Raw genomic sequence first — 27406 nt, forward strand, 5'->3', positions numbered from 1 at the left:
GGCCTTAGACTTCACGGAATCCGGATTTTAAAGATTTGTCAAGCCCACCACTGATTGGCTGATCAGTTTTCATTGATATTTATGGGCTTACTCTCCGTTAGTGTGATTAAAACACTAATTATGCTAGCTACTCATGTCTGCCGTCCACGCCAAACAGATCCATCAAGAACCCCTCAAATGAATCGACGCTCGCCTTGAGTGATGATGCCCACTGTGGAATCAGACAACAGATGACCAGTGACAACAAATTGTACAAAAAAAAACCAATTTTAATACTTTAACGGTATCTTCAAACATCCTTCAGAAATGTTTCAGCAGTCCGAGCAGCGTGGAGAGGGAGCCGAATGTTTCAAGAGTCCTTTGGCTGCAGCTCCCCTCACACGCTGAGGTGACAGACAAAAAAGCTTCTAGAAATGCTTACAGAAGATTGTGTGTGTGTGTGTGTGTGTGTGTGTGTGTGTGTGTGTGTGTGTGCCTTTCGTGTACTGTGTTTTGCTATGTGTGAGCATGTAATGTGTGTAGAAAGGATCTAAGGTACGGGACGCCTGTGGGCATCTTAAGGAGGTCAGTGGTAAGAGAGCGAGGCAGAATGGAAGTCATTCATCGTGTTTAGCTTCATGCTGAGGAAGAGCACTAATATTTCCACAAGCTGCATCGGCCTGGAGCGGCACACATAAATATAAAAATAGAATTAAAAAAACTTAAAAAATCCGCTTTAAATAAAGTGTGTGTGAGACGGGGGGGGGGCGGAGTCAAAGTGTCGAGAGGAAGACGAGGAGGAGTGAAGAAGGCGTGTTCACAGGATCAGGTCCCATCCAGTAATGTCCGTGTGCTGCAACAAAGTCTGCGGATAAATCTTCGTTCGTGGCTCCGATGTGGTCGACCACCTTCCTGTGGTTCAGCAGGCATGATGGGAAGTGTAGTTTAAAGCATGTGTCTCACCCACAGGACACAGTGGAGACGTTTGGAGAGGAGGAAGCACTTCTGCTCTGACAGAGGTATGGCTTTAACCTGTGGGTCTACACTGAGTGTGTGTGTGTGTGTGTGTGTGTGTGTGTGTGTTAGCTACATTGAGGTCAGTGTCTTTTAGTGGGGAATGTAAACCTTCAGAGCAATTTGTCTTTTTTTCTTTAAATAGTGTTCTGTATGCATCATTACACACGCATACACAAACACACACACACACACACACATTTTGTATCTCAACACACACACTCTCATACACACACTCTCTCAGTACTATGCCCTCACACACATCCTGACTCCCTCCCTCAGCTAGTGTGCGTGTATATCCAGTCCCTGGGCGAGGAGCGGCTCTGCAGGGTGTGCGTGTGGAGGCGGGTGTAGCAGCATGGCGGGGTGGGGGTGAGGTCCAGGGTAGGGGTGCAGGGAGGGTCCGGGGTGGGGAGGGTAGCCCGACTGGGACAGAAGAGCGCCGGGGTAGTCGCCCTGCAGAGACATCCCCTGGAGACCTGGTGGGGGGGGGGAGAGAGGAAGGATTTGAACCCGGAGCCGCCTGCTTGGAGGACGACAGCCTCATCGTCACAAAACCAACAGTGTCAGTAAATCTACCTGCTGCTCGAAGCCCCAGGTGAGCTTGTCCGTCCAGGCCGTAGCCTCCGAGAGCCGCCCCCTCCGGGCTGTAGGGACCACCCTGACCTGGGAGACGACACACACACACACACGATCAGACACACACACACACACAGAGTTGTCTACATAGCGACTGTCCAGCTGACAGATTTATAGACACCGACCTGATCGATTTGACTGGTCGATCATGGGCTGAACTATTCTCCTCCTGGCGTTGATGAACCTGCAGTGGGGCGAGCGAGAGAGAGAGAGAGAGAGAGGTACATGAAGCCAACCTTTAATGGAGAAAGAGGCCGACCAGGGGACTATTAACCTTTTTTCATTTTACAGCCACTTAACCCTTTCAGAGGGCGGCGTTAGGGCAGAGCAGGCATTGATCGCCTTGTGATAATTGATTGATCTGCATCGATTCCGTCGCTCCGTGTGTGCTCGCTGCGGGGTCGCAGATAAAAAAAAAAAACACACACCAGAGTTATCAAGATTAAAACATCTATCGTTCGTACTCGTGTGACTTTCTTCACCAACGTGGCAGAAAGTGAACTTTGTGAGGAGGTGCAGAAACGGGCGCGAGACGACGAGGCGTTCAGCAGCAGTAAACCTTCGGATTATTGATTATTGATTTACAATTCTGTTTCATGAACATTGGAGTGAGTGGATTTCGCCGTGCTGAAGCCGAAGAATAAAAAATGCTTAGCTGAACAGTTCTCCAGATTCAGATTACGGCCTCAACCCAGAAGTCTCGTTAAAGTGCCTCCGATCGTTCAATCAATATTTTAATGTGCAAAAAGCATCTCCGATAAAGATTTATAAGGTCAAAAAGATGCAGCATGAGTGAGTTGTAAAACACAGAGTGTGTCGATTCCTGCAGCAGGACTCTGACGTGGAAGTGGTATTGATGTGGCAGCGAGCATGTTGTTAAATTAAAAGCTGATGCGTTGCATTCAAACAAGACAGTTTAACTGATTATTGATGAGCTGCACGTCAAGAATTAGCGTATCGACCGGGAGAGCACTGACCAGTTGTTGACCTGTAAGATGGTCAGTCCCGTATCCTGTGACAGCTGCTTCTTCTGCTCCTCAGACGGGTACGGGTGCTGGGAGGGGACACACAAGAATCAGGGGTCAGTAAATCTGTGAGGCGACGAGAATTGACTTCAACATCGAGCAACAATGAAAAATCTGCCTGTGAAAACCGATGACCTTCCATTTGAGTTTTTTCAACCCGGCGCTCGCTCGCTCGCTCGCTCGCTCTCTCTCTCTCTCTCGCTCGCTCTCTCTCCTGGTTTTTTCTCCGCCATAATTGGAGTGAAGCAACATTTGACCTGCCTCATTTAGAAGCTAATTACCTCGGCAACAATTACTCACTCCATTTCTATCCCATCCACAGTTATTCAATAGCCAGCATATTCTCATAATCACTTAATCCCCCAGTTTTTCATTTAATTTAATTGACCTCCATTACACACCCTGTTCCCCTCTCCATCTATTCCGGCGGCGGCGTTCTGCCTCACGTTAAATCCCCCCTGTGCGTAATTCTTCTCTCACGCAGCAGGTGTATAAAAAAGCTGCTTTCTTTGTCTGGTTCCAGCTCTGCAGGATGGTTTGTTGTCAGCGTTTGAACTTTGGGAGCATGACGGAGCGTTCTCACCGACAGATGCTGGAAGAGCCACGCCCTCATGATGTTCGTGGCCACTTTGGGGAAGATCCCTCTCTTCTTGTTGTTCCTCCGGTCTCTGTCGCAGTCGTCGTCGTCGCCTGTACTCGGGGAAGCCATCGCTCCGTCCAGACCGTCTCCTGAAACGGTGCACAGAGAAAAAAAACCTCAACGGGTCACTTCGGGTTGATGAGGGCGATGACAACATGAGGGGGAGGGGGGGCGAGGGGTGTGTGTGTGTGTGTGTGTGTGTGTGTGTGTGTGTGTGTGTGTACTGCATCAAACAATCGAACAACCACAAATAGAAATAGAAGAATGACCTGAAGATGAGTTGAAGGTTTGAGGAAGTTTTTTTGTCCTTAAATTTTACTGCCTATATTTTCTCCTTCCAGTAATCTTAAACACACACACCAAACACACACACACACACACACACACACACACACACACACACTCAGCCCTTCAACACCATCAACATAGAAGGTATCAATACGTCTGCTCATGTCTGTTTTGCCTTGTATTTTTTGTCTTCACATTTTGTCACACAGTCCTGTACTGTTCTTTAAATACGAAACAACCAAACTATGAAAAGTGCAAACGTCTGGATCAAATCAAAACTTTCATTCATTGACATCAAACCTCGAGGCAGGAAGTCTCACAGCTGGGTTGCAAATTAAAGCTACGTTTTTGATTTGAAGAGATTGAAGATTGACAGAAAGCTGCTCGAAACATGTCCAATCAGAAGAGCAGGTCGGGTCGGACTTCAGACTCTAAATGTTTGTGGATGTGTTTCTGGCTTCATCAGCACATCGGCTGCAATTTAAAGGATCGAGTGATGGACTGAATCAGATTAAACGTTCCTTTGGCTTCATTATTTTGAGAAAAAAAATGATGATGAATCAAAATTCATTTCATGACGACGCTCAGAATGTCAGGATTAGCGCTGGTATCGCTTGTTTAACGCCGCTGGTTATGAAACACTTTGCATGGATTGCGGGCTGTTTGTTTCTCTGTTTCCATGAATGCATCCCTGCATCAGTGTGCGTTAGCGTGTGCGTTAGCGTGTGCGTTAGCGTGTGCGTACCTGTGTCGCTGCAGTTGTCTCCTGCGCTGAGTGAAGGCAGGCCGCAGGTGCCTGGCGTTCCCAGAGGAGTGGTGGCGCATTCGTCTGGCTCCCTTAACCACGATGCATTCTGCAGGGAGAGACGCACACACAGGGTGGGGGGGGGGGGGGGGGGGGTGTGAGGGAGAGTGATGGCGAGGCGGGGAATTCCCCAGCAAGGAGTCGTCACTGTTCAGACGCAGCTGGAGCCTCTCGTACAGCGTTCATGCACGCCGTGTGCGGCGGCTGGTCTCACCTGCTCTGAAAGACTGGAGCACGAGCCGGTGAAGTCCTCCATGTCCGACTTGGAGCCGCCCTCCCGCTCGTCCAGGATGAGGTCTGTGGGCATTTTGCCCTTCAGGCAGGTGATGTAGCGATGGCAGAAGTTGTCGCACAAGTCGTGCACCTGCAGGAACAGATTCATCCGTTTGTAAGGAGCACTGAGGGGACGGAGAAGACGGCCTCGCGCTTCACTGTGACCTTACCTTTTCTAACTCCAGCAAATGAAAGCGGAGCACCTGGATGGCCTGGATCATCTGTGGAGAGAAGAATCCAGATTACTTCAGAACACGTGTTTAACGTGCGTGCGTGTAAAAGCGTTCACTGTGACATCAGTGTGCGTCTCACCAAGTTGTCCAGCTCCGGATTGGACGAGAAGATGGGTTTCTCTGAGCGTATCTGAAATACACAACAACAATAAAGACGTTGAATTTCGTTCTCCTCTTCTTCTTCTTCTGCCCTCCGATTGGCTCTCCCAGCTGTCACTCACCTGCTTCGCAAACGCTGCAATGTCGTCGTTGAAGGAATCGGAGGAGCAGACGTCGCTGTGATTGGTCATGCCGGGGAGGTGGGAGGCGGCTGACATGGAGGCGGAGTCCCGAGGGGAGCAGGTGGCGAGCTCGCACTTTTCAAACACTAAGGCCAGCAGTGGAAACAGTGGGTGACTGCGCACACACACACACACACACACACACACACATATATATACAGTTAACATATGATACATAAACACAGTAACAGTTGACAAAGCGTAACCAGGACACATTTACAGACGGTGTATTTATGAACCAGACGGCTGTAAACACGTCACGTGTATTTACACGGTCATGACACAAACATAAACTGCGATGTGCCTCGAGTGCAAATGTAACTGAAACTGTTCGCCGCCTTCCACAGGGAACACAAATCACATCTCTGGTTTCATACTGAACACACACACACACACACACACACCCGTAGATCTGGTCTTTGTGGTGTTTGAGGGAGTCGGGGATGGCGGGTCCGTACTGTGGGGGAGGAAACGGCCTCACGTCGTCCCCGTACCCCCCCACCGACATGGCCTCCGACCCTGAGTAGTGCACCAGCTCTTCATACTGAAACACAATCAGAGGGAAAGACAGTTTGTGTGAGACACGTTGGACATCTGTGACCTCTGACCTGAGCGTGAGCTGCTGCGTGTTTCTGTTCCACCTGAAGGTCGACTCATGTTTATTACTGCTTAGTGTGGCAGTTATGAGTTGTGCAGGAAAATGAGCTGAAGGGGAATAAAAACTGATGAAATGATGAATGAAACATTTCAGAGAAAATTAATTTTCTCTTCTTCTCTTCTTTTTTGGTGCAGCTCCTCCTCGACTGTCCGCCGTTCTGCTTGTGTGTCGTTTTTATGAAATGAAATTCTTTTTGATGATTCGTCAAAAGAAGAGATTTGAAATCAAATGTTCACGCATTTTATCGCAGATACGAATTGATAAGGTACTCGAACAGGTCGACCTGTCATCAACAGATAAATTGGTGGTTTATTCAATACTTTAAAAACACGAAAATATCGACACACATTTAATTTCACAAATTTCACTCTCAGCGAGTTGGAAGAAGTTGAATTTGGGGCAAAACGAGTTATTGGGGCGTCAGATAGTTTTGCGGTTATGTTGTGCGTCCCACGTACAGAGGCTGTGGTCCTCATTGCAGCGGCCGTGGGTTTGAATCCGACCTTTGCCCTTTGCTGCTGTGACAAATATTCACACAATGTACTTTGATAGAGTCGTGAATATATCCTCGACCCTGCGTAGGAAAAAAAGAGGCTGCTGAAAATTCAACCTGTGTTTGTATTTAGAAATCCTTTAAAAAAGGACATTTAAAGTTACAAATCCAGAGCAAGTGGAGATGTTTTAAAAAAACCATCAGATTTGAAGAGGGGAGGAATGAAGTGAGAGAGAGACGAGATCCTGGGAGGGAAAACGGCGAGCCTGCTAATGTCTCCTCCTCCCTCCCGAACACAGGAGACGAGACAGGAGCCGTGCTGAGACGTCCCTCAACGACCCGCTGTGACAGCCTCGCTGGGGCCCGCTCGCTCGCACACGTTCCTCAGACACACATATGGCACGCTCAGACACAATCACACACGCATGCACGCAGAGAGAGCAGCACACACACAGCATCATGAATATACATGTTTCCCTCTCTGTGTTATGAGCTCATTTGTTGTTGGCTGCAGCTTCTGTCTGCGCTCAGGGCTGCAGATCTGTCTCTGTTTGTCAACCTGAGAGCTGATGGAAGGGAGTCAGAGTGCGAGGCCACCACCACCATCACACACACGCAGCACCTGCTCGCCGGCCTGGCCTGGGACACCTTTCACTCCTGTGTTATTTTGCTTTGCATGTGGACACTGTACCCGAGGCGTGTGGCCAGGAGAGGTTAAAGAAGTGTGACTGGAGGCGGCAGCAAAGACTCCTTCATGTTTGCATTTCTAAAACATATTTTGGTTTTATTGTTTTATTATTTTTTGAAGCTGCCTCTCCCAAAATGTCCAATCTGATATATCCACTAAGAAAGCCTGCATTAAATAAAGTTCATTATAATGTGATCTCTTTGTCAGTTCAAGAGAAACTGAATTATTTCCTTTATGTGCAGGCACTGCCCTCCTCCTGTCCTCTGCACGGACCGCTGGGGGTCCCCGGACCACTCTTTGGGAACCTCTGTCCTAAATGGCTTATCAAATTGTTGTATTTCTAAGGCCCATATGGCCACCGGGATCACAGAAAGCACCTGCTCTGAGGCCCTGGCCCGGGAGGGACACCTTCTAGTTTTTATGGAGGCCGACTATTAACACAATCACCGCTATCGGATTGCGCGTCTCTCTTTACGCACGGCCCCTATCCGGTTTCTGTGCGTCAGGCGGATCAAAGCGCACAAGTCGAGATGACAAATTCCGTGAATTTTCCCTTTTTGTAAAGTCACGGAGCCGGCAAACAGGTCTCAACATGGCAGCACAACATTTTCATTGCAAGTTTTAATTATTATTGTAACGAGGCCTAACACGCGCTTCAGCTGGGGAGACGAAAAACACGTCTTTAAAATATCTGAAACTGAAACACAAACAGAGCACATTTAAGGCTCTGTGGTTTTTTCTGTCAGGTGATCTGAAAGCTTTAAATTAATTAATGAACCAAGAACGACGGGTCAAACTTTGAGCGCCCATAATCTCTTTTAAGAGTTGTTATTTTTGACGCTATTGTGATTAAATCAGCATGCTCAAATACTTATTTTTGTCTTATACTTATAATTTTTCTCTGTGTGTTTGCTTCAGAAGTGAAAGAGTGAAATGTGATTCAGTCTCTGCAACATTTTGGATCAATAATTCATTAAAATTTATTTTTTTTAATTCATGAATTTGTTTTTGAAGTTTCGTATTTTTTCTGCGAGTAAAAACAAAAAGCAAGAAAAAGTCTGAACAAACTGTTGTGAGGTTTTTTTAAAAAAAACAAAAAAACAAGTCAGTCCTGCATGGAAGCAGATTCTACAATTTCAGAACAGACCTGTTGAAGATTTAAAACTACTGAACTTTTTCATGGCCTTCACTGCGTCATGCACGCGCGCATGTGATTTTCTTTTTCAAATGATCGCTTTAAGAAACTAGACTTCATGTATCTCACCTGCACAAAACAATAAGAAAGCTGAAGGGGGTCATACTTGCTTCTTTTTTGTAAATGTGGCTGTAAAAGTATCCACCGAGACGAACAATGCAATTACCAAACATTTAACAAACTGCATTTTTAATTTTAAATATCTTAATTTCAAGACGTTTTTTTTTTCCACGTGACGTATTTGTTTATCTCGGTCTCGTGCACTCTGCACTGATTTTCTGCACGCTGTGTATCTCTAATTGCCCTCTCTCCCCTCTGAGGTCTGAGTCCGCCTGCTGCCCGTCAGCCTCGGCCTGTTTCTCCTCCTTCCATCTCCATGCCTCTGAATCACTGTAGCAAAAACACTGACCTACTTACCGAGTTGAAGAGCCGCATCTCCTCTCCTCTCCTCCGCCTCTTAATGACCTACTCTAACCCTGATGTGCCATTCCAGCGCCTGGCTGACATTCCGCAACAATAAATCCATCTTATCTATCTCTGCCTTTACTGTTGCTCTTTAGACATCTGCAACTTATCTTCACCTCCACTTGAAGAATATGGCATTTCTGGGTGCTTTTGGAAGTTGTTGCTGTGTGTTTATTTGCAGGCTTGTTATAATAGGAAACATTTTTACAGCATTCAATTGGATTCCTGTGTGACTCTGTAGTTTCCCCTAAAGTCCATGCCAGTGCAGTCCACTAGTCTGTTTCCAGAGGGCCTTGTGTTTTGCATGGCTGCTGAACCCACAGTGTGCAGAGAGGACTCCCAACCACATGCTCCTATCGGGATGTCTTTCTAATTAGCTCGCGGTCCCTCAAACATGCCTGCTGCTCCCGCCATCCTGTTGTGATCTAATAAGCACGAGCATCATGAATAAAGGCATTTTCAAAGTGCAGACCTACCCTCTTCTCCATGCGACTCGACAGCCAGTCCTCCACCGGAGAGGATGATGCGCGGCTCGGCTAGTGCAGCGAGCTCTGCTCCCTTCCTCTGCCCCCCCTTTGGGTCCTGGAAATAAAAGTCAATATTTTGGTTTCGCCGTTTGCACTAAAAGTTACAAACACGAACATTGCAAAAAATAGCTTACAAGAATTTTACTCACACACACAAAAAAAAACACACAAGACTGAGAATGGACAGCAGTCAGCCCTGCGTGCTGCCCCTGTGTGTTTACTCCGAGCCCATCTCCCTTTTATGTTCCAACATAATGATTATGACGTGCGCGTAATGGTTTGTAATGCACTCAGCGCTAATAAAGCTCGCAGCCTATTAAATGCTATACGGGCTGGTGATGTTGAGTAATGTACAAACCTCCGGTAAACGGTGTAAAATGTTCCACCGAGACGTAAATATCCGCTGTATCCAGTCCTGCTCGGACTCGTCCAGAGACCCGGTTTAAAAGGCAGCAGCGGCTCCTGCAGCGCCTCGCCCCCGCCTGGTGTGCCTCTTGTTCGGGCTGGCGGCCGTCGGGATGCTCGTCGCTGTGGGAGGACAGACAGAAAAGCGTCCCTTCCTTTCCTTTTTGGCTCCTTGCGCTCGCTGTCCGCGCAGCATACGGCGACAGGCTGGAGAGTGTCACGGGTGGGAGTGAGCGATGGTGTTTTCAGTCTCACGAGGAGAGGAGAAGAAGAAGGAGGAGGAGGAGTGATGGTGGTGATAGTGGTGGTGTGCGGGGAGGTTTCGGAGGGTCAAAACGCGACGGGGTCTCTTGCCCGCCCTCTCCCTCCTCCTCCTCCTGCTCTTCCTCCTTTACCCCTCCTCCTCCTTATCGCACACAAAACACCAGAGAAGAAGACGAAGAAGACCCCTTCAATCGTTTTTTATCTCGGCTCTCCTTCGATGTGATATCACTCCTCAACCCCTCCCTGCTTTCTCCCCAGCCGCGCTGCAGCTGCGCTATTATCATCCCGGGAAAACTCGGGTTCAAATCAGTGATAAGACCCTAACGGAGATACTGAGTATGTTCAACTCCTGACAAAACACGAGCAAAAAGTGGAGTCACACATGCAAACCTTTCACACAGTGGAGGATTACAGGTTTGATTTCACACTGAGATTGCGCATTTTCAATTCTGTACATTTAAAGCTGTTTGTGCAGATTGTACATTGTGCAGCTTCAGGAGAGTTCATGTAGGATCATTTTAGACCAAATACAGGCTCTGCATCATAAATAAGGCTGAAGCGTGCTGGATGACAAGAACCTAACAGGCTGGTAATAGCTTTCAAAGTGTTTTATTGTTTGTGTGGACGTCCTTTGTAAGCTCATCCCTTTTGACGCGGCCCAAATGCCACCCTTTGGCTCTTTTTGTTGATTGACAGAAGTGAGAAAACAAAACCAGAAAATGTGAGAAAGTTTAATTTGAACTACAGCGAGAAGGAAGAAAAGGGAGTGTTTGACGTGTCAGTGGAATATCAAACCCCTCGGTGTTGAGTTGTAAATGACGCCTCGGTAACATCATAATTATTAAAAACGCTCCTCGTACCCCGGGCCCGCTGTGAGGGGCCAACAGGCGGCTGCACTTCAATCAGCCACGGCTTGGCGGGGATCGGTGGGCCGGGGCAGGCATCTCCGTGGGCGGCATGCAGTTTGACCGTGGGGCGGTCTGTGAGGGCCCTGCGCCGGGCCTGCTGCCTGGGGGGCTTTTTAACTCTGCAGGGCGCTGGTGTCCTACAGGGGTGATCACAGCGCTCAACCCCCTCCTTACACTGAGCCGGTAATACAGGCATGAAGCGGCATCAATGGGCTGGAAAAGACCATCCCCGGCTTGTTTTGTTTTGTTAACAGGCTGAATGAAAGGGATTAACACTGGAAATGTGTGCTTCATCTGAAGAATGCATATCTGCAGGGATTTAGATTCCCTTCAACCCTCATTCACAAATGTCAGGCACTGAAACCTCTTTATTTCCCATCAAGACTCCTAAACTGACTGCTTGTTTTGGACCATAAATCTTGATTCTGCATCATTAATCTAACAGTTTATTATCTTAACATGTAGATTAAGCTCATTAACATCACAAACACGAAAGGAACTGCCCCTTTTATCACATCTCCTTTAGTGTCTGTGTGGGAAAACACCTACTTTTCTTCACATCGTATGTTAATGTCAGCACTTTTTTTTTTAACACAACATATGTTGTTGGGCCTGTGCTGAAAGGTCACAGGGTGTGTTATCCCACAGGACACTCTCAGATGCATGTAAAAAAACAACAAGATTTTTAAAGTGTGATTGTTTATAGAGGTAATTAAAAGACCTGCAACATGTACACATGCTGTTTAAACTCTATTAATGGACCTTTATTTATTTAATTCTCACACATTTCCCTTTCAGGACAGCAACGTCTGATAGTATCTTATGACATCACAGATTGACCATTTAAAATTAAGTAAAACAAGTCAGAAACAATAAGAGTAAAAATCTTTTATGGAAAAGGTCACAATCTGTAGAAATGTGTAAAAGTCTTTTTTAACTGTTTGTTATTGTTGCTCAACATTTCCCCTTTTAACATCACCGGTGCTTTCCGGAGACTTGCTCCATGTTCGCTGGAGCTTTTTATATTGTGTTGTGTTTTATTTGTTTTTGTACACAGAACCAGGCCCGGCCCCTGAGAGGTCCAGGGAATGGGACCTCACAGGATATGATTTAAACCACCACATGCACATTCGATCAGTACTGTTAGTGCTAGCCTCCTGGCTAACGTTAGCTCCCATCAGGGAATCGGCTCAAATAAGTTTGTTAACTTCTTGTTGGGGTCAAACGCTCAAACCAGCTCCCTCCTTTTTCTGGCATCCTGACTTTGTGCCGGTCCACTGACCCGCTTACATCAGCAACATTACAAAAACAAAAGCCTGTAAGGGGGTTTACATTTCGATACAGGCGACTTCAGACTGCAGCTACAATAAATAACGTGTGATTTTGCTGCTTTAAGAGGTTGTGGGGAGTATTTCGGTGTTAAATATGTTGCGGTAATTGTTGCTTAAAGTTAGGATGGATCATGTTTTTGCGGACCCCCCATTAGACGGGGCCCCAGAAAGCTTTGCCCTCGTTAAAGCGGTACGTAAGGCCACATCAGACTGTGCATCGTTTTTGCATAAATGTCTGTTTAATTGAACATCGTAAACAAGGATGGTCCTTCTCATCATTTTGTAATGAGTTGTAAAGTTGTGGGTCAGGAGCCAAAGAGGGTGACAGATAGTTGTGAACGTGTGAAGAAAAAAAAAGCGTGTCTAGAAGTCTGTGAAGCGCTTTTTAAACATGTTAGGTTTGATCCGGTTCTTTATTCTGTCGCATGTTTTGGACCACCTGAACAGTTCGTGTGTCTCCTCAGCTGTTCAGTCCAAGAACGAGCGACAAGATCTTTAAAACATAGATAAAGAAACGTGATTGGTCGAACAGTACCATACTTTAAATGTGGGGTTGGGAGCTTGCATGAAGGAGTTGGCGGAGGGTCCTGAAGCTAGTTGACAAACATGGGTGAAGATTTTTAAAGGTTGTTGTTGTTACATGTTACATGTAGCTAATATTTTCTAATCTTAAATCAGTATGCTTGCATGTTTTGCTTTAATCGACATTTCCAGGTGAATTCAGCCGATTCTCTCCTTCTGTGCAGCGCTCCTGTGACAAACAGAATGCAGCACGCAGCTGAATATCCATCAGGCAGGTTCACTGTGGGACCATTCTGCATGTCAAGGCTGCTGCAGTTATTTGTCACTCCCTGTCAAGGCTCAAGCGCTCGCTCCTCCGCAGCCACCGAGGCCACAGACGAGCATGTGAATGTTCATAACAGCAGACCTGGGGTCCCCCCCCCCCACACACACACACACACACCAGGTGGAAGGGGCCAGGTCGTGGAAGTTCAGGTGGAGCTGAGATGAGGACTCTAGACTCCTGCACACGTCTTTGTAATCAAATGCGGTTATGAAACATAAAAAGATCTGTAACGAAGACGAGATGGTCACTCGACTGGAAAATAACTGCACATGTACGTGCCTCACCACCTCACACTCGGCAGAGCTCGGCTGTGATTGGTTGATCAGATTGGTACCTCGTGGCAGACATTGGTTGAAGTTTTTACAGACTTACAAACTGATACAGATGATGGATTTACTTTGTTCCTTTTTCAGAGAACCTGAGTTATTAATTTCTGTCAGGACCTAAAGACAGTTTCAACCAGGATCTTAAAAAGTGGATCTGGAGGAAATTAACCAACGCTGTTGAACTGTATAATATATCTTTTTCTCCTGTGGAATACATATTTAAAACCTTTAAAATATTTACATTCAGACAGTGAAATATGTATTTATGTTTGTTACTTGTTACATGTTTTATTAACAGAATCTAAACGATGCCACAATCATCTGTGAGGTAAAAAAACCAGCAACCTCTGTAAGCGGCTGTCGCCATCATCTTGCTGCTGACTCCAGTTTTCTTGACTCTGCCAGAGACCGAGCTGTCGGGAGGTGAGAGGCCACTCAGCCTTGTTGACTTCGGTGACTCCGCCATTAAGGAAATATGGCTGCCGTGACCTCTGGAGAAACCGCACGCAGGCAACCCCAAAACATCAGAGAGCTGCAGTCCTCCGCCGCCTGCATGCATGAGAGCGAGGGAGCGGGGTGATGGAGGAAAAGAGAGGGCGAGGGAATGAAACAGAGAGGGGTAAAAGTAGTGTGTGTGTGTGTGTGTGTGTGTGTGGGGGGGGCATGTAAGGGGTGCAGAGTGCATTTTTATGAGCCTATGCCTCTCCAGTTTCTGGGACGTCTGGACACGTAGACGTACTTTTTCACCCCCTGCCTCCATCTTTGCTGCTTTCTTCTGGCACACAAATCCACGCTTATCTGCCTCTGCAGCCTGTTTGCAAACTTTCTTTCCAGTTTCCCTCTCCTCCCCCCTCCTCACCCCCCCACCCCCCCACCTCCCCCTTACCTGTTTGGGCCTAACGTCCTGCTCTCCACCCTCCCTTCCTCTCCGCTTTCCCCCTTTAATTTCTTTTTGTTTATGGTAAGCCAACACTACCTTTCTTTCCCCCTTCTGTTATTTTCTTCTTCTCCGACCGCATCCCTCCACCCCCCACCCCCACCCCCCTCTTATAGATGGAGATTAACTGGGGAGCGCAGCGCCATCCGTCCTTGCGACTGTTTGTTGTTAAGGAGATGGATGGAGGCTCCTTCTGCCAGCCCCACGCAGCCGCAATTACACCAGCCGCCATGAGGGATGGAGGGGAGAGGTAAAGGGGGGGAGGTGGGGTTGGAGAGAGGGAGACACAGAGAGGGGCATCGATCACACCCCTTAATCTACCTGTCACTGCAAGGGCTTGGATGGGGGGGCGGGGGGATTGTGAGGGGAGGAAGGGGGGGGAAGGCTTCAAATTGACGAATGGTCAACAGTTTATTTCTTTTCTTTGCTTTTGGGAGAATCAGAGCCAGCAGTGACTGCACTCATTAAGTGTCCTGATCACTCCGATTGATTTCCCAGAGCTTATTGGATTCTGTTGAACATAGCTGCTATTTGTTTTTCTGTGTGTGTGTGTTTGTTTTTCTCACAGATGTCAACATTAGCAAAGGAAGCTGAAACCTTGTTGGAACCGCAATGCTGCATCTGGCCAGAGTATGGACACCAAGTACCCCCGGTGTCACACTTTGATTATTCTCTCTGATAGAGCCAAACAGTTTTTGTTTGTTTGTCCTTTTGCACTTTCTTGGTATCGCTGATAATTTCATGCTGACAGCAGATGAGATGATTCCCCTCATGCACATCTATCACCTGCATGGCTTCATCAGGTTTGTCATATAAGACGATGCACAGGTGTTTTCAAACAGGCTGCAGCTGCACTCAGTCCAATCAGCAGCAGAGTGCTGAGTTTCCATATATGGTCATGTTTTCATGCCAGAAGTTCTTGTCCAATACTGGATCTGATGTTGCATTATCAGGCCGGAATAGAGGCCGATACTGTCTCTGGTTTCAGAAACAAAACAATTCTTAAAGATTAGCTCTGATGCAAAACGTCTGATGTAAAATATTTTATTATCTCCGCGAGGTCGCACCTGATGCGGGATGGTGTTGTAGTCAAGGCCACACTAACCGAGACTACGACATACTCGAGACCTGAGCGAAATCCTCATCTTGTGTGTAGAGGGCGTGTCACTCACTGAGATCATTACCGGTGGATAAACAGCAAACTACAAATGAGTTATTTGTTGTTTTAATGTTTTTTTTTTTTTTTTTAAGATTTGTTTTTGGCCTTTTGCCTTTATTGATAGAGGACAGTGGATAGAGTCGGAAAGGGGGAGAGAGTGGGGAGAGACATGCGGGAAAGTGGCCACAGGCCGGACGCGAACCCGGGCCGCCCGCGCGAGGAGCGAGGCCTCGCAACATGGTACGCGCGCTGTCGCTGCCGCTGAGCTATCGGCGCCCCTGTTGTTTTAATGTTTTAAGTAATGATCTGGAAAAACAGCCAATCAGTGACTGTAAAATCCAGAGTCCACCCAGTCTGAGACAGAGACACGAGCGAGTAAATATGTATTTGATTCTGAGACCAAGACCTTCAAGAAGTGGTCTAGAGACCGGACAAACTCTCCACACCAATAATGACTCCGATGCTGTACGTCACAGTATTTCATTTAAATCTCAGTTTCACATTTTGATCATGGCGCGTCTCGAACAGTGAATATGTGAGTGTCTGATCCGCCTCTCTGAGACCCTCTTTTGTTTTTAGTTTTCACCGAGGTGGGCACAGTTTTTCAAAAATGTTTGACTTTGTTGTTCTTTCCCACGGCCCTCACCGTCGATGATCCCCGTCAGACAGGAAGTGAGACGAGACATGATGAAATGAGGACGCCATTGATGTCCCTCTCAGTGTTTACAACATACCCAGACGGGAGACGACATAATGAAGACAGTGTTTGCTTTCAACATAACGGGTATTTGGACGTATTCACAGAATAGACGAATGAAAAGGACAAAGCGGCACTCGCTCACATCACGTCCTGCGTTCACATCTCGGCTCACACGGCTTCTGGTGGAGATTTGACCGGGAGGCTGGAAGAATAAAGGCCAGGATGAAAAATGCCTACGTTTGTTTTCACACATTTGGCTCATGACGAAAATGTCAGGACATTTTCAGGAGTTTTGCACATGTGTGAAAACGGCTAGCAACCTGTTATAGTTGGTTTCTACTTTGAGCTGAGCGTGTGAGTTCACTTCAGCAACAGGGGGAGGAGCCAACAACACACAACATATATTTCTTCACTTTAAATAGTCCAGAAGCCCCGAGCGGGGTCTAATCCATCCACAGGTGCACGTCACATCGTCGCTTTTTGACTTTAAATTGGGGGGGGAGGAGTCACTTTGTCGACGCAGATTGTTGGTGAGGATGAATCTAAAACATTTAGATTATTAACATGTTGAACAAAACGTTAAAGTCAGTGTAATCAGCCCTCACATGCTCGTCCAGTAGCTTTAGTTTATCTTGAACAGGGGGGGTCCAGAGTCCGGCCTGGGGGACCTCAGTCGAAGAATCAGATGACATATTTAGTTATTTTTCTTTTCCATGTTAGCGAGGGCTGAAAGATGAACCTTTGCATAATGTTTGCAAACAAGCAGACTGTTGTTTAACCCTTTAATAACCTGAGCTACATACAGAACGATTTTACAAACATTAACCACGTTACAGACTTGATTCAGAGAAAAATAAACAGATAAAGTCAAAGTATTAATTGTCTTTTTATTAAAGGGTTTCTTTTGTGAACCTTTTGATTATGATGTACAAATCCTGTCTAATAAAATTAGAACACAATAGTTTCTCACTGCAGTTTGTCACTGTGCGTTTGTTATTTTTTAAGAGGTCAAAATTTAAAAAAAGTTCCTTACAATATTATTTAAAATATAAAAAAACAACCTGTGGCGATTCTAACACGACGATTTTGTCCCCCAGACAAAAAGTTTTGGACACCCCTGATCTCGCAGCAAATCTTCTGTATCTACTAAAATATTTATGCACTCATTTCAAATCTTACAGCAGAATATGTTAACCCTCTTGCAGCTATTTATTGTAAACATTGAAGAAAGCTTGTTTGTGCTTCAGCTCTCTAAATATCCAGGGCAGTTTTCAACCTCATGGTGTGCACAGACTTCAACACAGAGACGCCTTTCTGCAGAAAACAGCCGACTTTGCATGTAAGAACATTTTTGCATCTACCTTATACTAGGCACACGCACACACACACGTATACACACACACACGTACACACACACACACACACACTGCATTGAGATGCAAACACACATATACTCCCTCCTTCTCTACGTTTTCTTTACAATCAGATCTGCATTTATTGCTCCCACACGCTCAGCTTTGAAGCAACCTACCTGTTGAAGCAGTGACCTATCGTCTAGTAAATCTGCATACATTTCTCATAACCCTCCCCACACACACACACACACACACACACACACACAGATATACAATGCTACCGAAATATTATGAAAAGTAATCTGAGGTCCTCTACCCTTTATCCCCCCTCCTCCTCCTCCCATCCTCACCCTCGTCTCCCTCCTCCACCTCCTCATCTGTCCAGAAGAGTGAGAGATGGGATGGAGGGATTAATACTCTTCCGCCCAAGCCAACCCTGGGAATGATAGATGGACAGATGCAGGAAGCGAGCGGAGGCGGAGGAGAGAGGTGGAGATTAAAGGAGAGGAGTCTGAGGGTTCATAAATCCAAAGTGGGAGACCTGGTCCGCATCACACACTAATAAGATCTGCAAGAAATCCATGATGAGGGAGAGAGAGGTGGAGTGAGGAGGAGAGATGGGAGCAGTGTAATAGCATTAGATGTAATCTAATCATGGCAATAAGATGTGAATGGATGAGTGTGAGCATGGTGATTATGCAGAAGAGGGATGGTGGTGTGTTGATGAAGCTCTGAGGTGTGAGGAGAGGCCGGGCTGCTGAACGTCAGATCAACAACGCGCCAAGGAGCCGGCTTTCTGCTGCTCACTGTGTTTGTCTGAGATGACGCGAGTGCATGAAGAACGTCTCAATATCTGAACCGGAAAAGAAAATATGACGATTAATCAAACATACGAATAAAACACATGAATAAACGTTTACTTTTTCTATTTATTCTTTGCTTTTAAAAGATTTTTTTTTCTCTTCTGTGAGGTGAATCAGGGAGTAAATGTCCAGTATTTTCTTTTATAATAAAAGGGATTAAAAATTGTTTTAAAAAGTGTTGATTCTACTGTAAGTCTGTGTCATCTTTAAATGGATAATATCTCCTGCTGTTCGTCCAATCTCTGTCCACTTATATCTATGTTTACTTTACGTATTGTATCATTTAACGTTAGAGTTTCAGTTTACTTCACAAGGTGCTGTTCCTGTGTTTCACCCTCCGTGTGGCTCTGATGTCTCCCCGGGGAAGAATAACAATTCGCTTAGTGAATAGAATTGAAAAACGTATTTTTTTTACACAGAAAGAGCCACAGAAATAGTACGAGTTCCTCAGTAAGACCTTTCAGTTTGGTCGATTTTGGCGCCTCTTGTGGACAAAGTGGTAACTCTTCACTGATTGGTCCCGTGCGAGTGTAACTGCTTTTTTTTGGGAGGTTTCTTCTTTGTATAAACATCGCCCTGCACGCATACAGTTCTGAAAATATCGAGATAACTTCAGGAACATTGCTCTGGAGATTCTCCTGACCTGCTTGTTCCCACACAGCTGGAGACTAATCCCTGTCAGACATGAGGGAGGGGGCGGGGTCTCCTGAGGTACGACGTTACGTAAAATGAACGATGCAGACGAAGGAATTTTTGCCTTCATAGACTGGTGTAGTAATGTCGTATTTTTGTAGGTCATCCCGAAAAAATGGCGCCGGTGGTTCCTTCGAAAATTCGCCTCTGGGATTTTTGCATTGGATTTTGGATCATTGCAGAAAATAAGCTCTGTGTCAAACACACGTTTCTGACACGTAGCTGTTTAGTTCAGCTGATAATCTTTACAGATCAACATCATTTATATGAAGTTTGAAGAGTTAATGCAGCCGAGAGAAGTAAAAAGCTAACGTTATGCTACAAGCTAAGTACACCGCTGTCGGTTTATAATGACGTCACGACCGTTATGCTTCATCAATCTAATCAGTGGATTTGACAAGCTAGCTAAACGTTAGCTTAATAAATTTATTAACCTAATATTTACAAGAGCTCTGAAAAACATGACTCGAGGCTGTAAGGAGGATTAGGGAGAGAGTTCCCAGCGTGATGACGTTTAATGTCTGCAACAACCACTGTAGTTTCAGTTAGCTACTCGTTAGCAACCGCCGTTTAAAGTTCGCGTAAAAACTTTAAAATTCACAAATGGGGTCTTAGCTAACGTAGTTTATCTCGTCTAACAAAACATCAACATCTCTTCAGCTTGTGTTAACCACAGACCTTATTTCAGGCGTCTAAACACAAACACATTCAAAACCCACATTGACTTTCAGAGGTTAGAACCACGGCGCTAAAATGCTAACTCACTTCCTGGTTTTAGGACTCAAAACTACACCAGTCTATATCAATGCTTAGTAGTTTTACAGAATGACAACATCCAACTGACGAAAAGAAAACGTGATGAAGAAGTTTCAGTCCGTGCACGGAGGAGATCGTAGCAGTCGTGTGGATACAGTACACTCGCCTGGCAGTAACAGAATATTAACGCCACTCCCGCTTCCCAACGGCTCGAGGGAAATTCTCGGGCGAATATCCTGCTGAGTTCTCACATCCGCTCACTTGGATAAAATACCAGGGGCTCCTCCCATCTTTAGCTTATCAGGAGACTTCTGCAAGTGTGAAAGCCATGATGGAGACTAGTTGCTGTGCATGTGAAAACAGACTGGACATGCTGTGCACGGTTAATCACTTCTTACGACACCTGGAAACCTGAGCTCTAAATCCACCGAGTGGTCCGAGGTCTGTTTCCGTTCAGTTTGCATTTATTGGCGTTTCCACTGTCAGAAGTTGGGAATTGATGCTAACCTTCTCTTGCGGGGCCAAGCGTACTGATCCGACCCTAAAGGTTGGTTGTTGACACACGGCAGTCTGTTGATTGGCTGAAAGAATCGTCCTCACCTGAGCTTGAAGGGTAAGCGACTGAATGTGCAAATACAGGATTTGTATTCATGAATGTTTAAGAGTTTATAATTATCAATTAATCCGTTTTTTGACTTGTGTTGTGTCATGACCCCCCCTCCCCTCCCCTCCAAAATAAAAAGATCTCAATACGTCCTCCTAGTTAAAATAAATGATGTATTTAAAAAAAAACAAATGTTAAAAAAATCAACCTGGAGTGCCGCTGTGCAGTCGTGACCTGACTCGGTTCAGATAGAGTGCTCCTTCACCTCCCTCCTCCTCTCCGCCTCGACCCGACCACCATCACCCTCCAACCCCCACAGCCTCGCCTGCATCCACCCGGGCCACATTTTTCATGGCCCAGCTGTCAGAGGGCCATGATTGGTTGGCTCTGCAGACAGATAGCCGATAGGCTCTGATTAATAGTTGAGGCCCAAGAACTTCCTCATTGATCAACAGGACAGGCTGCAAGAGGAGGAGGGGGAGGAGAGAGAGAGAGAGAGAAAAAGTATGCCCTGTCGCTCTGGAAGTGCACCCTGATAACCCTGATCCTGGCTCTGTGTGTGTGTGTGTGTGTGTGTGTGTGTGTGTGTGTGTGTGTGTGTGTGTGTGTGTGTGTGTGTGTGTGCTTGTTTACTAAAGCAAAGTAATGAGATGTTACAAACCATATGAAATGACGTCACTGCAGTAAAAAAGTGTGGACGGTTTAGTCACTTTATTTCCCTCTTAGTCCTGAGCTGAGGGTGTGTGTGCGTGTGTGTGTGTGTGTGTGATAGCATCTGTGAGCCTTACATGAAAAAGAAAGCTTGTGTGTTATCACACAAAACATGCACACACACACACACACACACACACACACACACACACACACACACACACACACGGCCTACTTGGCTGGAAGCAAGGGCCTGAGAGAGCTGTAGGCATGTGATTGTGTTGATATGTGTGTGTGTGTGTGTGTGTGTGTGTGTGTGTGTGTGTGTGTGTGTGTTTCAGCTGAAATTTAAAATAAATGTTTGATATGAGTTTATCATCAGTTCACAACAACAGAACATCATCTGTATTCATCCTATCAGATAGAAAGAAGTGTTAGTTTGTATTTTTTCTAAATTTGTTTGTTTCCACGGTGCATTTGGTGTGTGTGTGTGTGTGTGTGTGTGTGTTACAGTATTTAGGTGTGTGTGTTTGTGTGTGTTTCCCCTCCTGCTGCTCGGTCCAGCCCCTAGTTGATTGATGATCTCCACTCCCACAGGGTCAAAGGGGTCGTGACCTCCCACTTTTGACCCCCTACCGAGAAGGTCACCCACACACTCACTCACTCTCTCTCTCTCTCTCACACACACACACACACACACACACACACACACACACACACACACACACACACACACTAAGCAGTCGGTGTAGAAACAGATGGCATTGGGACAACTGGTGCTTCGTCAAACTCTCCACGTCTTAATGATTTCTCTCACTTTTACAGAAGGCCACGACACATCAGCTGATCAACAAAACACTAAATTATTAAAAGAATATTTTACTGAAGAGTTTAAAAGCTCAAACTAAAAAGTATTTCCTGACTTTATTAAGACAAACAGGTTAGTGTGTCTGCAGTGGAAACAACAGATCTGACGAACAGCGTTCAGAAGAACAACAAATATGTCGGACACACATGCAGCAACAACGCCCCCTTGTGGCACTACGAGGTTATGGCATCTGTAAATAATGTAAAGCACACACATGGTATCATGTGATGACGTAATAGCCACACACAGAAGCGACATAAAGTAAATAGAATGAAAGTTCATCTACTCTAAGCAGTGTTAAACTTTGATTAATTCCCCAGACTTTTATTGACTTTAGTGATGAAATAACCTCGCGCCCTTAATGTCGGACCTGTGCAGATCATTATTTTTACAAAAGAAAAAAACTCGTGCAAACCAGAGATGGAAAGAGAACTAAATTGTAGATTTACACCAGAAAGAATATGCAAATGTGCTCAAAGTACGGATATTAAACAAATACATTGAGCACACGCTGAGCTGCTGCACGGCCGGGACGTATACGAGGGGGCGGGGCTCTTGCAGCTTTTTCTCCACATTTTAAATCTATTAATCAATACTAAATCCATCATGGCCTCTAATCGAGACCTGCCTTCAGTTGTTAAAATATGCGCAAGCGATACAGACGAAAAAAAACCAAAACATCAATAAAGTATATTCAATTAAAAAATATTAAAAAATAAAGCACTTTTAAAGCTCTTGGGTACAAGGTGCTTCACAAATGGAAAAAGTCAGAATTGCAACATAAATAGTTCACAGAGACGGACAAGGTAAAATTAAAAAGATGAAAAAGAGTAATTACATGAAGGGGAAGGGTTACATGATGACGGCTTGTCTCAGGTGAGTTTTTAGATGCTTCTTGGAAATGTCCAAAGATTCTGCAGATCTGAAGCTTTGTGGGAGTTGATATGTGTGATTGGAAATATCAAACTGAGCAGAGTCTGCTTCACTACACGCACAGCGAGCTCACCTGTTGATAACATGGTCATCATCCATGATCGCAACCTCCTATTTCACACGGACGTTTTCAACTTCTGAGTCAAGTCGGGGTGAAAAATTCACACATGCAGCTCACTCTGGACTTCTCAGGAGTTTGTTTGAAGACGACCTTAGATAAACAAAAGTCTTCTTCGAGTCACACAAACGCTGAGGCAGCTGTGGGACGTTTATGGATGGATGGATGGATGGAGAGGAAGCAGGTTGGAGAACAGGAAGGTCCTCGGACAGGAAATGGAGGAAAGATGAGGACGATGATGAAGCAGAGCAGTCAGGAACCCACGCTTATTAACCCGCTGCTTATCAGTCTGAAGGAAGCCTGATAAGAAATGATCAGGTTATAAAATGATCACTGTCTTTTTTTATTCTCGATTCGACTCCTTGGCGGCGGCCATCCTCAGCCAGCTGGACACGTGCGTCTTTATCTCCTGACAGGACCAAAGATGGAGGACAAAACAAACGCTCAGTGAGGCAACCAAACAGCATCAGGTATGTTTGCTACATCATAGGAATAAATGGTTTCATGACGAGACTTAAAACGGTTCATCAGCATTTCCAGTTTTTACACTTCAGTAAAAATGTGTTTAGTGTCTTAGGGCCTAAAGTGGCGTTTGTCTCGCAGTGACAGTTTGTGTCCATTCAGGCGTCTCAGCTGGTCAACACAGCGGGAGATTAAATGTGTGTGTACGTGCAAGAAGTCGAGGTCGCGACGTTAGCACCAGCGCTAGTTTGGTTTCCGTCTGCCATCGCGGTGATCTCATATCAACGCGATGACGTCATACTGAAGAGAAACCGTCGACACAGAAACGCATCAAACAGAGTCAGTGGGAGGAGTTTTCCCAAAGGTGCGTTTTCAGTGACCTAAAGCAGCTCGAGTAAGAAAAAAGACTACGTGTTCAAAAAGGTCGGCTTGCGTGTGCACGAGGCCTCACGTCATGCTTTAGTGGTCAGAAGGACACCCAGCAGACTTTGTGGCAGAAAGCTCCAGAACATGACCAGTAGGGCGACTTTTCTTTGTTCCATATTATTGACGTCTTGATTATCTAATCATGTGGCGTGCGGATCATGAAATATAATGAAGGATTGCGTCCTCTACCTCTCTGGCCTTCCTGAGCGTCCAGCGGTCTGTGACTCTGCTGCTCGACATGTCGGCACAGTGAGCCGTGTCCTTAATGAACACGGTCTGAGCTTCTTCGCCCCCCTCCGTCCTGTCTCCGACCACTGACAGCTCCCTCCACGGGTCCACGCCACCTGAGGCAGTCAGGACATCAATGCACAAGTCAGTTTGTTCACAGTAAAAAGAAGGATGGTCTTAATGGCTGCTCCTGGTGACGCACCGTTCACATACAGGACTCTGTGTGTTGGCGGGTTTCTCCCTCCAAAGTACGTGTTTGTGAAGGCGACGTGTGCAGGCAGGGCATGCTGGGAAATGGAAAACACTGTTGAGCAGACGTCAGTCAGGGTCTTCAGGGTCACCATCCCAGAAAACGGGCAAGTGGCGTCCTCACAAGTCTGATCTACACACACACACACAATGTAAAAGGTTGTCATGGTGACGCAGGGTTAATAGAACAGCGTATTTGTAGCTGTGTGTGCGTATGTGATCGGTACAGAAGCCAAACTCAGAGCAGGTCTGGTAGATCCACGCTCTCTCCCCCCTCCTGCTCGAGAGCAGAGACGTGTTCATCAGGTCCCTCACGGCCGTCTCATGGGAGACGTCCAGACACGGCTCCTCAAAGGTCGAGCGGTAGATCTGCAGAGGTCGCACAAAAGAACAAACCAACACACATCACACAAACACAGCGTGTGAAGCCTCTCCCCCTGACTGCATGATGAACAAGAGAAACCTCATGGGCGTGACTCTACAGTGACATCTTGTGGTTATCATGCAGACCTGCAACTGGGGAACCACAAGCAGGTCCAGGTAAGGTCTGTGCAAAACTTAAATTGGGTTGGTCGAGAAAAAGAAAAGGATGGCCGCCGTCTTCTTTTAATGTCTGTTTGTTCAAAACGTAACGCTTCATTAATCGCCTGATATTAACAAACACACAAACAGGATGTGTGGTCATGCATTGGTGGAGAGCTGCAGGGTGAGGGGGGGCTGCTCCTGAGCTGGTGGGGGTTCAGTGCCTGGCTCAAGGTCACCTGTGCAGTACTCAGGAAGTGACCTGAAACCGCTCCAGAAACTCAACCGATCGTTCATACTTGCTTTGGTTCGCACCGGGACTTGAACCGGTGACCCCCAACCCCCAAGTCCCTACAGACTGAGCTACCATCAGACGTAGAAGGCGAAAACATTAAAGGGTATCATCCCGTTAGAACATTTAAAGCAACTCTTTGCATTGGTTTTGGCGCCCTTGTGTGGACAAAACGTTTCGTATGACGTCTCTGTAATCCCGGTTATCTTTGGAAGAATTTATGTGGATAAACTTCTGGAGGTGCGGCGCCCGGCAGCACAACGCCGTCAGTGTCAGCGAGTGTTTGGATTTCATACCTGTGCCAGTTTAACGAGGCGGTTATACGGCTCCATCGCCTCCTCGGTTGCCTTGCCGTGATTGGTCATTACACCGCAGAGCTTGTTAATAGTCATGAGCACCCCTTCCTCATTGTACTGAACTGTTCCCAAGACGATGTCGGCCAGGTTTTGCACCAGCTCCACCTGAAGGAGAAATGAAGTATGTGTGTTTTTTTATGACTATCTTTCAGTCCTCGCTAACATGAGAAATAAAAATAAAAAAATGCCATCTGAATGAGGCCTCGGGCCAACTCAATGTGCTGCAAATGGCCCCCGAGCCGCGTTTCGGACACCCCTGGCCTATAGGCTCACCTGATCGTTCCGATCTTTCGGCACCTGACAGCAGCCGAAGTCTGCGGACACTTGGCTCACATTACCGGACATCAGTGCAGCTTCCAGCGCTGCGAACGCTCTCTGCACGGCGGACAGACACTACAAGAGGAGAAGATGAGCGAGACGTTAACACGAGACAGACGAGTGGCGTGATCAGTCATTCGATGCACAAACAGGCGGCTGACTTCTCACCTTCTCCGAACCACCGACGGCTTCATTTGTCAGACTCAAGCCTGCAGCCTGAAACAAAACGCACACGTGAGAGAAAGACTGTTAGATTGTTAGTGGGGGGAGGGGCATGATGCCCATAACTTATAGGGACTTTGAAGGTCCTTGCTATGACTCTGGTGTTGGACTAATTCTGTGATCGTGGACTGTTCCAGCGTACGTTGCTGTAGGCAGAGAAGTCCAACCTGGCCTCGACAGGAGCCGACGAGGCCACAGCTCCAAACACGAGGTGAGGAAACTACAAAGGAAGAGAGACAGAAATATCATTATTACATGTGTATACATTACAAAGAATCAGGACCTTTGACTCTCCAACTTAAGGATCACATGTCAGGGTCTTTAACGAAATGCTTCCTATGGTTCACCTTTCCTCTGAACCAGGACGACAGAGCTCCAGAGTACGAGCCTCCAAAGCTGATCCAAGTGTTCGTGAGGCTCAGATTAAAACTGTGGCTGATGAACTCGTGGAAAACGGCCAAGTCAGCGAGCCTGGATGCAAAACACACAGTCTGTCATGGTTTCAAACACAGGTCGTACGTTCAGTCTTTTCACCGATGCAAAGACGTAAATAAACGCAATAACACAACGTTTCTTTCACTTCCATTCAAACACTATGTCAGAGGGAAAGACTGAACAAAAAGGGGGAGGATCCACACACAGAATGACCCTGAGTTATATCTCAAAAGACATAAAACAAAAACAAAGGTCGAAGGTCAGAACGTGCAGGGAAACCACGAGGTGAAACAAATCCATAAAGACACCACTGACAGGTCAGAGGAAGGCAAACAGAAGGAGCAACGGTGCATTCAAGTGGCGTTGGAAACATTGGGAAAAACGAATCTCCAAGTTGGAAAATGTAGATGAACACCTGCTAAAGTGGGAGCAAAAACTGGAAAGAATTAAGTGCAGAGTTGACGTCAAATTCTTCGTCCCATGGAGGACAAAGATGATTAGTTAATGTTAAGAAACGTTTTGTTCATTCCCAGTTTTGTGCTCAAAGATAACTTGTTACAGGTGTCCACGCTGGTTGTTGTTTGTTGTTGTCACCACATTGCAGCTTTTAGAAATTATAGCACGTGAACAAACTGAAGTCGGAAGAACGACTTCCCAACTCGGACACGGGGACCCTCCGAGGAACACATGGATGCAGCATGAAGACAAATGGAAGCAACAACAAGACACAGGTGAGTAAAAAAGTGGGAGGAAATAAACAAAGGGGGAAGAAAACACTTCAGAATAAACTACAGAAGACAGAAGGAATACAGGAACAGGAGGAGGGACACGCCTGCACACACACACACACACACACACACAGGTGGTGAGCCGACACTCACGCCTGCTGGCTGCTCAGGTGAACCAGATTCTTGGTTTTCAGGCCATCTGGGTTGATGCTGTCGCCATAGAAACGATGCTCCACAGCCAGTAAGA

At 46.2% G+C, this 27406-nt stretch overlaps 2 protein-coding genes across 3 annotated transcripts in view; both read right to left on the reverse strand.

The window, feature by feature from the left end:
- Window positions 1-251: 251 nt before the first annotated feature.
- meis3 (myeloid ecotropic viral integration site 3) lies at window positions 252-10029 on the reverse strand. Of its 2 annotated transcripts, XM_079353633.1 has the most exons (13): window positions 9562-10029; window positions 9153-9258; window positions 5582-5721; window positions 5118-5292; window positions 4976-5026; window positions 4834-4884; window positions 4605-4754; window positions 4331-4439; window positions 3241-3386; window positions 2610-2686; window positions 1758-1816; window positions 1573-1659; window positions 252-1472 (listed from the first exon to the last, which is right to left on the reverse strand). In XM_079353633.1, exons 2-13 carry the CDS (start codon window positions 9162-9164, stop codon window positions 1276-1278), a joined length of 1254 nt encoding a protein of 417 aa, XP_079209759.1. In that variant the 5' UTR covers window positions 9165-9258; window positions 9562-10029; the 3' UTR covers window positions 252-1275. The 2 variants fall into 2 exon arrangements, with proteins under 2 accessions (XP_079209759.1, XP_079209760.1); XM_079353634.1 differs by lacking the exons at window positions 9153-9258; window positions 9562-10029 and having other exon boundaries at window positions 5118-5263; window positions 5582-5668.
- A 13013-nt stretch (window positions 10030-23042) lies between these two features.
- prss16 (serine protease 16) overlaps window positions 23043-27406 on the reverse strand; it is a 6965-nt gene continuing 2601 nt past the window's right edge. The window contains exons 4-13 of the mRNA XM_079354233.1: window positions 27313-27406; window positions 26344-26467; window positions 26139-26216; window positions 25943-25990; window positions 25730-25849; window positions 25397-25561; window positions 24514-24655; window positions 24240-24419; window positions 23999-24153; window positions 23043-23330 (exon numbers count right to left, since the gene is read on the reverse strand). The exon at window positions 27313-27406 is cut by the window's right edge and continues 36 nt beyond it. Of these exons, the coding sequence (XP_079210359.1) occupies window positions 23265-23330; window positions 23999-24153; window positions 24240-24419; window positions 24514-24655; window positions 25397-25561; window positions 25730-25849; window positions 25943-25990; window positions 26139-26216; window positions 26344-26467; window positions 27313-27406 (1172 nt within the window). The 3' untranslated portion in view covers window positions 23043-23264. The remainder of the gene's footprint in view (window positions 23331-23998; window positions 24154-24239; window positions 24420-24513; window positions 24656-25396; window positions 25562-25729; window positions 25850-25942; window positions 25991-26138; window positions 26217-26343; window positions 26468-27312) is intronic.

This window comes from Symphodus melops (genome assembly GCF_947650265.1).
Source record: "Symphodus melops genome assembly, chromosome: 10".
In the NCBI taxonomy this organism is placed as follows: Eukaryota; Metazoa; Chordata; class Actinopteri; order Labriformes; family Labridae; genus Symphodus; species Symphodus melops.